Source organism: Ictidomys tridecemlineatus, chromosome 10 (genome assembly GCF_052094955.1).
Source record: "Ictidomys tridecemlineatus isolate mIctTri1 chromosome 10, mIctTri1.hap1, whole genome shotgun sequence".
Lineage (NCBI taxonomy): Eukaryota > Metazoa > Chordata > Mammalia > Rodentia > Sciuridae > Ictidomys > Ictidomys tridecemlineatus.
The window spans coordinates 107,102,331-107,115,624 of record NC_135486.1 but is presented as its reverse complement, the minus strand read 5'-3'; the positions used below and the strand labels follow the sequence as shown (position 1 = coordinate 107,115,624).

At 48.8% G+C, this 13,294-nt stretch overlaps 1 protein-coding gene across 4 annotated transcripts in view; it reads right to left on the bottom strand.

Annotated features, from left to right (window-relative positions):
- Positions 1-5,475: 5,475 nt before the first annotated feature.
- Positions 5,476-13,294, bottom strand: part of Mmd2 (monocyte to macrophage differentiation associated 2) — a 50,912-nt gene continuing 43,093 nt past the window's right edge. For 3 of the 4 annotated variants that reach the window (XM_078023666.1, XM_040278624.2, XM_078023667.1), the window contains one exon: positions 5,476-13,213. In XM_078023666.1, coding sequence (XP_077879792.1) covers positions 13,010-13,213 — 204 coding nt within the window. In that variant the 3' untranslated portion in view covers positions 5,476-13,009. The remainder of the gene's footprint in view (positions 13,214-13,294) is intronic. The other variant, XR_013426814.1, reaches the window with a different exon arrangement.

Here is a 13,294-nt window from a genome sequence, read left to right as displayed (position 1 = left end):
AGATGTTGCTACTTCTCCACCTATAATCCTCTAACAATTTCCTTTTACACTTTAAATACAGTAGGATTCACAAAACCCTGCTCCCACGGGGCCCTGCTGGCAGCCGCAGCTTCCCTTCTGTCACAGAGCTCCAGCCCCCTGAACTGTCTCCAAGCACACTAGCTCACGTCCCTCCTCCCAGACCTTTCCTCTTGCCGTCTCCTATGCCTGAATGTTCTTTCTGCTGTGTGCACGAGGGTGTGTCCATCCTAGTTTGCCGACCACCTCCTGACCATCACCCCCGATTTATTTAATTCATAGACCTTTGTCACTGCTGAACTTCATCCACTTGTATATTTCAGACACGGTAGTTTATGTTCCTTTACTGTTATCTTTGGTGCATAGTAGGCTTGTAATAAATATTTGTTAAATGAATAAATGAATGGATAGATTTCCATCTCCTCCCACTCCCTCCTCAACTGGAAGTTTCTCAAGGGCAAGTCCAGTTTTGTTCACCTTTGTCTCTCAGCAGCTGCACCCAGGCAAGCCATCAAAACAAGTTTTTCAACAATTAGGTTGACTATCTTTGGAAATCTTACTGGACAGAAATGGAGTGTTGAGCTGCTCTCTTTGGCCACTGGAAGGTGGAAGTGTCCTGGGACCTAAGGAAAGGACCCACTGAACCCAAAAGAGAAGCATCTGGTTAAGGTCAAAGGGTGGTTCCTTAGGTTTTACTAGGGACAAAGAGAATGGGCTGTTGGGAGAGCCAGGAGAGAGGAAGATGACTGCAGACACAGCACCTCTTGGCACTGGTAACATATGGGGTGACAGAGTGACAGCAATGAGCCAGGCACCCTCTAGGAACTTACACTCTAGTGAACAGTAAAGAAATCATTCTATTGCAGTGAGATAGCAATTATGTGACAGTTAATGCTGTGTAACAAACACTCAGAGGCTTATACTAGGAAGCATTCACTGCTGCTCATGGGTCTGCAGGTTCCTGTTGCTCCAGTGAGCTGGACTTGAACTGGCAGGGTTTGGCCTCAGATCTTCTCTACATGTCTCCTCATTCAGGAAGCAGTACTCTGACCGGTGGCAGAAGTGTGAGCTTATTAAAGCATCTACGGACGTCACATCCACCAGCATTCCATTGGCCCAAACAAATGGCATGGCGAAGGCGAGTGAGTGAAGGGGAAGAGAGGTCAGGATGCTGCTTCTACAAGCCAGAGAGCACCAGCGATTGCAGCACCCCTGAACGCTGGGAAACCCCAGGACAGATTCTCCCTGACACCCCCGAGAAGGAACCAGCCCTGCCAACAACGTGATGTCAGACTTCTGATCTATGAGGCAATAAATTTCTGTCATTCCATCTTCCCAGTTTGCTGCCCCAGGAAGCTAGTAGAACACACTAATAGGATCACAGATGTCACCCAGGTTGCTGGCTTGCCAAAGACCAAGAGGCCATCACCCAAAGTCATGGGAGAGAAGCGTCTATATTATCTTTTTTGATACAGTACGCACATATTGGGGTTCGTGCATGGATTCATGATATCCAGTAGGCATTTGGATCTATGGAGCTGCAGCTGGGGTGAGATATTTAAGAAAGTGTTGATTTGGGGCCCGGTGCCATGGATGTGGATGTGTTTGATTGAAACAAACAACGATGACCGTTTCAATACCACTGAAACAGATCATACAGGGGCTGGGGCTGGGGCTCAGTGGTACGGTGCTTGCCCAGCATGTGTGAGGCCTTGGGTTCGATCCTCAGCACCACATATGAATAAATAAAATTAAAAAGTATTGTGTCCAACTACAACTAAAAAAATAAATATTAAAAGAGAAGATAATTATAATTATTTTAAAAAACCAAATCATACTATATTCTTGAGTGTTTTGTCTATTCTGAAGAAAATTGAACTACATTTACTCAACTCAAAAAAAAAAAAAAACTTCCAGGTGGGGTGGAACTTCAGGACTCATCTACCTAACTCTGGATATTTTCTTTTTCTGCTCTACCAGCATAGATTCATTTCTCTCAGCATACTTTGTGGATTCATTCAATTTCACCTCTACAAAATCTCCGGTGAGGGCTCTAAATGCATACAGCACAGACTGTGTACAAAATAATTCAATAGGTAAATAAATAATACAAATAATACAAATACAAAATAATTCAGTTCCATTAAAGTTGTGCGGGTGGAGAAGGCTTTGGGAAGTCCGGTGTTCTCGGGTCTGGGAGTATGTTGAAACACTGATTCATCTCCATCTGCACAGAAGTTAGGAGCCATCTTGTTAGCCAAAAATGTGAGTCCAGCATACAGACACAGCATAGAAGAAAATGTGTGAGGCACTGGGCTCGGTCCTAGCACCACATAAAATCAAATAAAGGCATTGAGTCCATACACAACTAAAAGTTTTGTTCACTTGGTCTCTCAAAAAATTAGGAAAAAAAAAGAAAAAGAAAACACATATTGAACCAGATATGCTTGGGAGGGTCTGATATTTCCATCAATATTGATTTTTTTAATTTGTTTACTTGACACTTCACCTGTGAGCACTGGTTTATGACATATACAGGAGAAAAAATGATGACAGATGACAGATGACAGATGATACTACATATTAATATTTTATTTTGAGAACTGATAGTAAGTGGCCATTTTTTTCCCCCAAATTTAGGGTAAAAGAGGCCCAGGTGGAGGTCTTCTCTCTAGTGCCCAAGAAAAGAAATGGGTGAGTTTCAGAATCTGACATCACTGATTTGTGGACCCAAAGCCAAAAGAGGCCAACAGATTTGCCCAGGTTCACAAAATGAATCACAGATTACTTCTCCCTTGTGAATCACTATAAAAAAAGACACATTAAATGTTGGAGAGGATATGGTGAAATCATATCCTCGGCTGGTAGGAATGTAGCATTGTGCCTCAAAAACAACCGTTTGGCGGTCCCTCAAATGATGAGACAGAATGGCCATATGACCCAGAATTTCTACTCTGAAGTCTATTCCCAAGAGAAATGAAGACATAGTTCTACACAAATACTCACCTACAAAATGTTTACAGCATTATTTTAATAGCCCAAAAGGTAGAAATAAAGGTGGAAAACTAGATGTCCATCAATGGGCAAATGGATAAACAAAAATATGGACACAATGAAATATTACGCAGTCATGAAAAGATATGAAGTACTAACACACATACTACAATGCAGACGGACCTTGAAAAGGTTAGGCTAAGTGAACTAAGCCAGACACAGAAAGGAAAAATGTTGTGTGGTTCCTGTGATATGAATATCTAGAATAGGCAAATCTATAGAGATAAAATAGAAGAGAGGTTGCTCAGGGCTGGAGGGGAGATGAGAGATAAGAAGGTGGTGTCTGAGGGGTTTCTCTGGGGTTCATAAAAATGTTCTGAAATTGTAATGGTTGCATAACTCAGTATATACTAAATATCTTTGAATTATGCACTTCAGTGGGTAAATCATATAATATGTGAAATATATCTCAATAAAGATGGGTTTTAAAATATTTATTTATTTTCCTTTTTTATTATTTGTTCTTTTTTAGATATACATGACAGTAGAGTGTATTCTGGCATATTACACATACACAGAATTTAACTTATTCTAATTAGGATCCCATTCTTGTGGTTGTACATGATGTGGAGTTACCCGGGTCATGGATTCATAGATAAGAATAGGGAATTTATGTCTGACTCATTCTGCTCTCCTTCCTATTCCCACACTCCTCCCACCCCTGGGATTCATTCCTCTTTGTCTAATCCCATGGACTTCTATTCTTCCCCTCCCCAGCCTCTCTTGTTGTGGGTTAGTATCCACGTATCAGAGAGAACATTCAGCCTTTGGTTGGGGGGGTTGGCTTATCGCTCTTAGCATGTTATTATCTAGTTCCATCCATTTACTGGAGAATGTCAAAAAGATGGTCTTTTAAAGATAGACAATCTTACCACCAAAATGAGTACATGATGTAATGCTTATGCTAATTAGCTCAATAGAGTCATTCCACAACATGCATCTATTTTTTTTTAGTTATAGATGGACAGAATGCCTTTATTTTATTTGTTTATTTATTTTTTTACTATTTATTTATTTTTTAGATGTAGATGGACACAACACAATGCCTTTATTTTTATGTGGTGCTGAGGATCAAACCCGGGTCCAGCCCGTCCTAGGCGAGCGTTCCACTGCTGAGCCACAGTCCCAGCCCTATTTGTTTATTTTTATGTGGTGCTGAGGATCAAACCCAGAGCCTCGCACAGGCTAGGCAAGTGCTCTGCCACTGAGCTACATCTCCAGCCCCACATGTATCTATTCCAAGACATTGTGTTCTACTCAACAAACATGTACAATTTTTATTCGTGATTTTTTTTTGGTTAGGAGGATATTTAGGATTGAACCCAAAGGTGCTCTGTTACTGATACACCCCCAGCCCCCCCTTTTTTTTTATTTTGAAACAAGGTCTCCCTAAATTACTGAGGCTGGCTTTGAACTAGTGATCTTCTTGCTTCAGACACCCAAGTCACTGGGATTATAGGCATGTACTGCCCCTGACTTTTATTTATGAATTTAAAAAATTAAATTGAATTAGAAATCAATCAATTAATATTTAACCAGGATGAAGTAAAAATATGCAAGCAAGACAGACAAAGCAATTCTAATAGTAGGGACTTCTGGGTGATAGAGTTTGTAGAAGACTGCATTTCTGAAGATAGCCATACCAACGTACATCCGTCCCACACTTATCAGGCACTGTAACAGACTCATATCCATGAGGGTGGAGGAGGGAGTCTACATTATCTTCCCTTGAACTTGGAAGGACCTTTTTAGCTGCCTCCACCCATGGAAGATGGCAGAAATGGTGATGAATGGCTTCCAAGTCCAGGTCAAAAGGCCATATGTCTCCCCATGACTCTTTCTCTTGAGACACTGGCCTTGGGACCCAACCACCATGTTGTAAGGAAGCCCAGGTCACATGTGGAGGTCCCACCTGGGTTTAGAGTCACGTTGTCTTTATTCTGATAAAATAAGGTCTTTTTTGACATCTGGAGCATTAGGGATCAGTACGGACTCGGGGGGCCGGGGGGGGGGCACGCTGGTCAATTCCTAGAGCCTCTTCCTCTCCTCTTTCCCACAGAAGCCATAATAAAGGCCCTAGAGTTTGTTTTCCTCTATCTACCACCTGAACAAACCTAGTGCTCCCCCATGTGGCCCCAAGGTGTGGCATCCTGTGCCCTCTCCTCTGAAGATCTGGAAGTAGGCAACCGTGTTCCAGTGGCAATTTTCTCCTGATCTCACTGAACCTGAATCATAATAAAACCTGCAAGTTAAGGCAAGGTTTTCTGCTGATCTCCCCCCCCACCCCCACCCCAGGGTCCTCGCCAACTACCAGCCTTCGCCACCAGATGCACAAGGGGAGTCCAGCCTCCATTTCCACCAGCTGAGGTTCCCACCCACAGAAACCACAAGAGACGCTGATGATTCCCATGGTCTCAGCCACTGTATTTTAGGATGGTTTGTCATACAGCAACAGATGATAGTACAGCACTTGGAATTTACTTTACATGTTTTTACTGAACATCTCAACTTTTCTACAATGAGCAGAGAATGCTTTTATTTTTTATTTTTTTAAAAAAAAAGAGCCAGCAAATGTTATTTTTAAAAAGAAGAAAGAATTCGGCAAGACCGAGGCATCTTGAATTTTTCTTTATTGAAGTGCTTTCTACTCCACTGGAAACAGCAGCAATTCACCAGAAGGGTTATTATTCTTCTTCATACAAATGTTTATCAAATAACTGTGTTAATACAAAATACCGATTTCACAAACACGGGAAGGTTTCCAATATCAGCAGGACATTTTTAAAAAGTCATGCCACAAATGTCACTCTCGAACACTGTGGGCTTCATAGATCTATAAAAGAGGGCTTGAAAGACACTCAGAGGGCTCCTGCTTTCTACCTTAAGAAGCAAGTGGGAAGCTCTTTGTGGACCCCAAATGTAAACAGGGATGGTGGGCAGTCCATCCAGCGGGAAGCCAGAGCCTGGAATTGAAATCGCCTCTGGAGGCAGGGTAGCCCTTTCAAAATGGGGTCCAGAACTTTCTAGAATGCATTCCACCTTTCCCTCCGGCCTTCCATCTCTGGCTGAGCACATTCCTGTGGTCTGCCCTTTCAAGGTCTCTAAATCTTCTAATCCCCAAACACCCTCCAACCAGCATGGGGCCGCCACCAGGACCAGAGACCCTAAGATTTGACCCCACAGTCCTCTCAGTAAGGTCAGGGTACTGCATAACCAGACATTTGGAAACTCCTCATTTCTCTCTCCCTACCTGTCCCCACGTGGCTTCAGGGCACCCAGACCCCTCCGAGGTGTGGCACCATGTCAACCCCCGCCAGTCACAACAGATGGGCACGGAGCACCCGCTACTGACGACATCGGCTTTCCAGGGGTGTCCCACCAAGAGCAGCTTCCAGAATTTAGGGTTCAACCCCACTTGTCGATCACAAGATCAATCTAGTTGGATTGCAACTTGAACAAACCAGATTGGCTGGAGGAGGGCAGAGCACAGAAAGATGGGCAAAGATCGATCGGATGGTGGCATGACGTGAATGTTTGTGTCCCTCAAAATTCTGTGTTGAAATGCCAGCCCCTAAAGTTCTCATGATAAGGGATGGACCCTTGGGGAGGTGACGGGTCAGAGGGTCTGAGCCCTCACGAATGAGACCCGTGCTCCATCAAGAGGCCTCAGAGAGCTCCCTTGTGCCTTCAGACACAGGAGGACAGACCGCAAGGAGCCAGGAGCCGGGAGGGTGAGCCGCCCTCATTGGAATCTGCCAGCCCTTGATCTTGAACTGCCAGCTTCCAGACAGTGAGAAATAAATGTCTGTTGTTTGATGACGAGCCACCTAGTCTGTGGGATTTTTCTTGTAGCAGCCCACATGGACTCTGATTGGGAGAGAATAGGAGAGGACAGAACAGGACGGGACACATTGATCCCCCAGGCCCCTGCAGTGACCGATGTAAAAGCCAGAATCACAGTGTGAGACATAAATTCTAAGAATGGGTCTTCATTAAAAAGGGGAAACACTGACATCACTTGGGGTGCTGTGTCACCTGGAGCCTGTCCCGGGTGACAGAAGGAGCAGGACACGCCACTCCTACAAGGGCTGCTGGAGACACCGGGAGGTGGCATCCTCCCCTACCACAGCTGTGAGGTGGCCTGACCAGGCACAGGAACGTGAGCATGCCCCTTCAGATCTCTCGGAGCTGGGGCAAAGCTGGCAGAGCTGGTGACATGGCAGTGGGAGGCGAGCCACCAAGGCCTGGTTGGTGGGGGTGCGCTTCACCTGCTGCCTGGACGTCAGCTCTTGGGGAACAAAACAGCCCCTACCCAGAAAGAGGAAGGACAAGACACCTAAGATCCTGAGCTGTGCTCCAGTCCTGCCCTGCTCTGGCTGGGTGACCAGGGATAGGTCTCTCAACCTCTCTGGGCAGCCTCAGTCTCTGCACACAATGCAAACAGACATTTCTTCTTGCCAGGTTTTGGGGGGCAAAATATATAAGAACATGGATGTGAATCTGTACGCGTTCCTAAGTGCATGCATGACCTCAGGAACTGGGGAGATGCGTGGTGCAGGCGGTGCTGGCTCTACAAAACCATGAGACTGAGTGCAGCCTCTGCCTGCTACCGTGATGCCAAGACTCGCCTTAGCCAAGTTCATGCTCCCAGAGGCTCCTGGCTTGCAGTGTGGCTGAGTAGTTGACCACCCACCTCTGGAGCTTGCAGGAACGCCAGCACCCCCTCCTTAGTCCTGCAGCAGCACTCCAGAGGGTGGCAGGCCCTCGCTGCAGGGCCCCTTACGGCTCTGCCTTGAGTAGCATCCTCCACAATTCTCACCTTCTCTCCCACCTCCAACCAGGTCACCTGCAGAATGGCATGCACCTCTCCCCACCCCCCTCCCTCATGCCAGAGTTGATGGTCCTGCATCTCCCGGGCGATCCAGCCTGTGGGCAGCACCCAAGCAGCTGGTCCTGGGATACCCAGGCTCCCCTGGGGATTGGGCACAGTGGCCATTGTGGGGAAAGGCTGGGCCAGTGACAGGTAGCAGTATGGCAGCCATGGCTGGATGGCACAGGAAGCATGAGGTGACCTAGAAAAAAGTGCCTCAGTATGGAAAGGCCCTCGTCACGGCTTGTCTGAACCTTCTCATGACCTAGACATGAGCTCTGATGACCTGCAGGATCCCTCGTCAGAGGTCACCTGCCACCTCGTGGCTAACCTAAGCTACAGTGGCTGAAATGGGGGTAGCTTGGTCTATGAACATTGTCACTGGTGGAGGATGTCCAGGTGCAAAGTGAAGAGGAAGATTTTAGATCTAGACCAGTGGTTCTAGAACAGCAGTGAATGTTGTGGACCAGCCTGGAGATCCCCAATGTCCTGCCAAGGGATTCACAAAGCCTCACTATTTTCATGATAATACCAGGACATTGTTTGTCCTGTCCCCCTCACTCTTTCCCACAGGTACACCACCGATTTCCAGCAGCTACCCGACTGTGACATCGTGACATCGCAGCCAACCAAATACAAAGGCAGGTGGGAGAATCCTGCGCCTTCTGCAAAATCAGACATGCAAGAGATTCACACAAGTGCACACCCCTCCTGCCCGCATGGACTTTGTTTGGGGGAAAAAAAAGTTATTTCTAATAGAAAAATAGGTTGCTCATGTTACCATGTAACGGGTTTGTTCCCTTTAAATGAGTTAACAGTTATTTTTTTACTATTGTTTTAATTTCTAGTCTGATGAATGTTAACAGACACAGACCACCTGAACTAAGGCTCTTTGGTGTTGTCAATAATTTTAAAGAAGTCCCAAGGCCAGAACACGGGAGAGCTGCTGAGCCACCTGCCTTGTCCAGTCGCTTTCAGCAATGATGGAAAACGTTCCAGTTGGTGTGGCCCCAAATGGTAGCCACTCGCCATGTGTCCCCAGTAAGCCCTTAACACATGGCTAGTGCACCTGAGGGGAATGGATTTTCATTTTGATTTCATTTTAATTGGTGTAAGTTTAAATATCCCCCTGAAACTAGAGGCTACTATTTTGGAGAGCACCTCTAAGTTCCTGTGCCCACCAGAATTCTCTAGTTTTATTTCCCCATGTTGAGTTGATCAGAGGGATCTGTGCATGAGGGGGTGTCCTGGATTTCCACCCCTTCCCCTCCCAGGAGACCTCTCCTCAGGCTGGGAAGGGGTCTGCCATGCTCATCAATTCCAGCTTTATGCCACACTGGTAGCCTGAAATTGACCATGGTGGAATTCTTTACATCTTGGAAATTGTTAATGTTAACACATCAGAGATTTTTAAAAACTGCTATTTGATTTTTTTTTCTCTCTGCACATGTTATTTCAAATTTTTTTAAGCTCAGCTCTTTTTCTTGGAGAAAAGTCTTAGGGGCAGTGAGTTTCCTGGGAAGCGGCAAAGGTAGGCCAAGGGCAGGATGCTTGGGCATCAGATAGTCCTGGTTTTAAAGCTTTGCTCAGCTGGGTGCCATTGGGAAAGTCATCAGACCTCTCTGTGCTTTGGCTTTCTGCTTTGTAAGATCCTCTAATGATCCTCCCCACACAGGGAGACTGAGTCAGTCAATGCAGGGGGCATCTAGGAAACCACTAGCAAAGACAGAGACCGCCACCACCTTCCAGTAGGAGCTCATACGGGGAACCCCACCTCCACAGCGTCCTGCTCCTTGTCTGCATTGGAAGTGACTGTTGGGATTGTCATTGGCTCTTTCTGGCCCTCACGGATGCTGTTCCCAGAGCCAGCACGTCTACATCAGGCTATGCAGTCTAGGGAGAGGCCTGCAGGTAGCTTCCCAGTCAGTGATAAAGACCCCAGGGGAGATGCAACCCTGAGATCCCCAAGAGTTCTCAGTGCTGGCCCCGCCCTACTGTGCGTGGCCCCGCCCACAACCAAGGCGACTTTCAAATTCAAATCAAGGCCCACTGCAATTCCCAGCTCCACATCCTCCTCCCAACTGCCTAGAACTTTCCTGGGTTTCTACCTCATCGGAGCCCCAGGGGATAGACAGAAGCTCAGACTTGCGCATATGCCATACCTTCAACTTCCAATCAAGAGGAAGGGCAGCTCTGAGATTTGGAGGGGGGCGGGTACCAGGGACTGAACTCGAAGAAGACTCGACCACTGAGCCACATCCCCAGCCCTATTTTTGTATTTTGTGTAGAGACAAGGTCTCACTGAGTTGCTTAGCACCTCACTTTTCCTGAGGCTGGCTCTGGACTCGCCATCCTCCTGTCTCAGCCTCCCGAGCCACTGGGAGTACAGGCGTGTGCCATGGCAACCGGCCAATTCTGTGATATTGATCCAAATTCTTCTAGGGTAGCCACAGGAACCCAGCCTAGGATGCTTCTGAGACAGCCTTACCCACCAGAGGGACTGGCCAGATGGAACTTCTCTGAACTGTTTGTGATGCGCTGGGGGAGATCCAGAGTGTGGATCCTGGGAAACTCAACTTGTGAATGATGCTGGGAAAAGACAGGTTTATGGGAAGCATGTCCTAAATTGGAACTAGGACAGGAAAGGTGACCAAGACCCCTCAGAACGCCACCCTTCCAGAGTCCTCACCAGCCTGACCACAGTTGGAAATTCTACCATTAGGGGTTCACTTCTTTGGCTGACGCCCCTGAGAGTGTCATCTTTGTGATCACGACTTGCCTCTCCAGTGGACAGCTAGCAGAAGGAAGGAGCATGCAAGGCCCCGTGTCACACTTCCCTTATCCTGCTGTGTCTTCAGGCAGCCCTGTAAGGTGCCGACGTACAGCTGCAACAAGGTCATCTTACAGCTGGGGACGCTGAAGCTCTCTCATGGGGATGCCAGGTTTGGCCCCAAGCCTAGGGAGACACAGCTCTTCCCTCAGGGAGCATACAAGTACCTGGATGACAGACAGGTCCCTGAGCACTGGTGTAGGCGAGACAGGGAGGCACAGGAGGCCGAGCCCGGAGTCAGACCAAGGACATGCGCCTCAGTGCTGATGCCCGGGCTGGGTTTTGAAGGATGCGTAGGAGTTGGGTAGATAAGGAGGTGAACAAAGATCCCTGCAGAGGGACTGGCACCTCAAGAGGGGCACACAGGGGTGGCTGTTTTGGGAAAACGTACCATCAAGTGCCTAAGAGGAGGAGCACAGAGAGATGCAGGTCCCAGACTCAGGGGCCACTAGAGAAGCCCAAGTCAACATTCCCAGCACCTGCCACTATTTCCGGGAACCTGCCTGTCCCCAGCAGCATCCTGATGTCGGGACTTTTGGTTGGCCTGGCATGGTGCCACACTTCCTTCCCACGCAGCACCTCAGGTCCTCCGGGACTCCCTTTCCCAGCCTCAGGCCCAGGCAGAAGTCGGTTCTCTGTGTCTCTGACCCCAGGCGGGAGACAACCTCTCCCCGGCTGCCCTCGCCTCCAAAGCTTTCCCTTCCCTCTGACCTCCAGTCCTGGCCCCAGCTGGTTGGAGACACCCAGGGAGTCACAGGGACAGGTTTACCCAAGACACCTGCCAGGGGACGGAGGGCAGATATGCAGGTGTGCACACATGGACAGGTAAACAGAACCAGCCCAAGGCATCCCCCACTCAGAAGCCAGCTGTCTGAGGAATGTGTCAAGATGATTTAACACTGGCTTGAACCAACGGGATTCCAGGTCCCCGGGAGCTCAGAAATGCCCTGGAATGTTCTAGAAGGAAGCATAAGGCACCCTGTGTCGGTCCACCTTTGTCCACCCCAGTCGGGTTGGAAGTCATGGAATAAGAACCTTCAAACTTGAGACAGATGTGTTATTACCCAGAGGTTCTGAGATGCCAATTCAGATCCCAGAGCCGGGCAGCCACTTCTGTCCTGTCCCCAGCAAAAGTCCAGAGAGAGGCTGGCCCCGTCCCGCAGGATGTAGGGTCAGGCCCTCGGGGGCTGCGGTGTTGGCTGGGTGGGCCCTCCAGAGGGCCAGGACCCGGATGCTCTGCACAGGTCCACATCCAGGTGAGGCCAAGGAGCGCAGCTGAGTGGCCTCTAGGAGCCATGACCTGGCACCTGGAGAGACTCCCAATGTTGGCACCACCACAGGCAGAGGAGCAGGTTCCCAGGGACCTGCTTGTCCCCTCTGATGAATGAATGAGTCATTGTTTCTCTGGACTCTTCGGGATGAGAAGAAATGGCCAAGAAGCAGCACCCGCGCTTCTCCTGCTCCCTCCTCCTCAGTGCTGAGGACCAACTCTGGTTCTTGGAGGCATTGGGGGCTGCCCCGCTGGGGTGCCTCAGTCTCCCGCTAGTGCCCAAAGCTGCCCACTCCAAGAGCTTCTCCAGAAGGAGAAAGGAAGAGGGAGTCGAAGGCATTAGTGCCATTAGCCCCTTGGTGACTTCCATCTGCTCTGCCCGTGATCCCTTCAGAGGTCGCCAGACTGGATGAGCCGGGAGGTTCCATCCGCAGTGCCAAACCGATGGGTAGTGGGCACCCAGGGCACCGAGCGGAAAAGAATTCTGACCCCAGGCACAGGCTGTGATTGACAGGCGCTCTCTTCCACGGTCAAGGGTGTGATGTGCCACCTCTCATCTGAACAGGGGACAATTTCCCAGCTGGGACCTTGGCAGCACAGAGAGAGGCCCTGGCAAGTGGGTTCTGTGCCACCCACTAGACTCCTCAGGACTTTCAAAGGCACGGCTCGGCCCATGGTTCCCCAGTCTGCCCTTTCTGAAGACGTTAATGCTGGTTGTTAGGAAACGCTCGTCTACGGTAGAAACGCACGGCAGGGTTAGTTTCTCCTTCGTGGAGATGACTAAAAGCTCTCCTTCTTACCAGTCTTCAGGGATGGCCTGGCTGTCACCAGAAGGAAACTCACACCCTGCAAAAACTCAGTCCAGGGAAGGGCAGGGCCTCGGCACTGATTCCGGTGACAGTTCACAGATCACGCCCAGTGATGCTCTGATCCCAAAGCCCAAGGGACGGATGGAGTCTGGGCCATCTCATTTGGACACCTTGGTTTGCAGGGTGCTGGGCAGGTAGAGGTACCTCCAGATGGCGTAGTAGTGGGTGCCAGCACCGAACGCCACAAAGAGGTGCCAGATGGCGTGGGCAAAGGGGATCCTGCCGTCACTCTTGAAGAACACCATGCCCAAGCAGTAGAAGACCCCTCCGGTCATCAGCTCCCAGATACCATCGGTGTTGGGCTGTTAGCAAGGACAGGGTGGGGCACAGGTCAGAGGAGCAGCCAGCAGCCCCTACCACCCAAACCAAAAGACAAGTAGGTG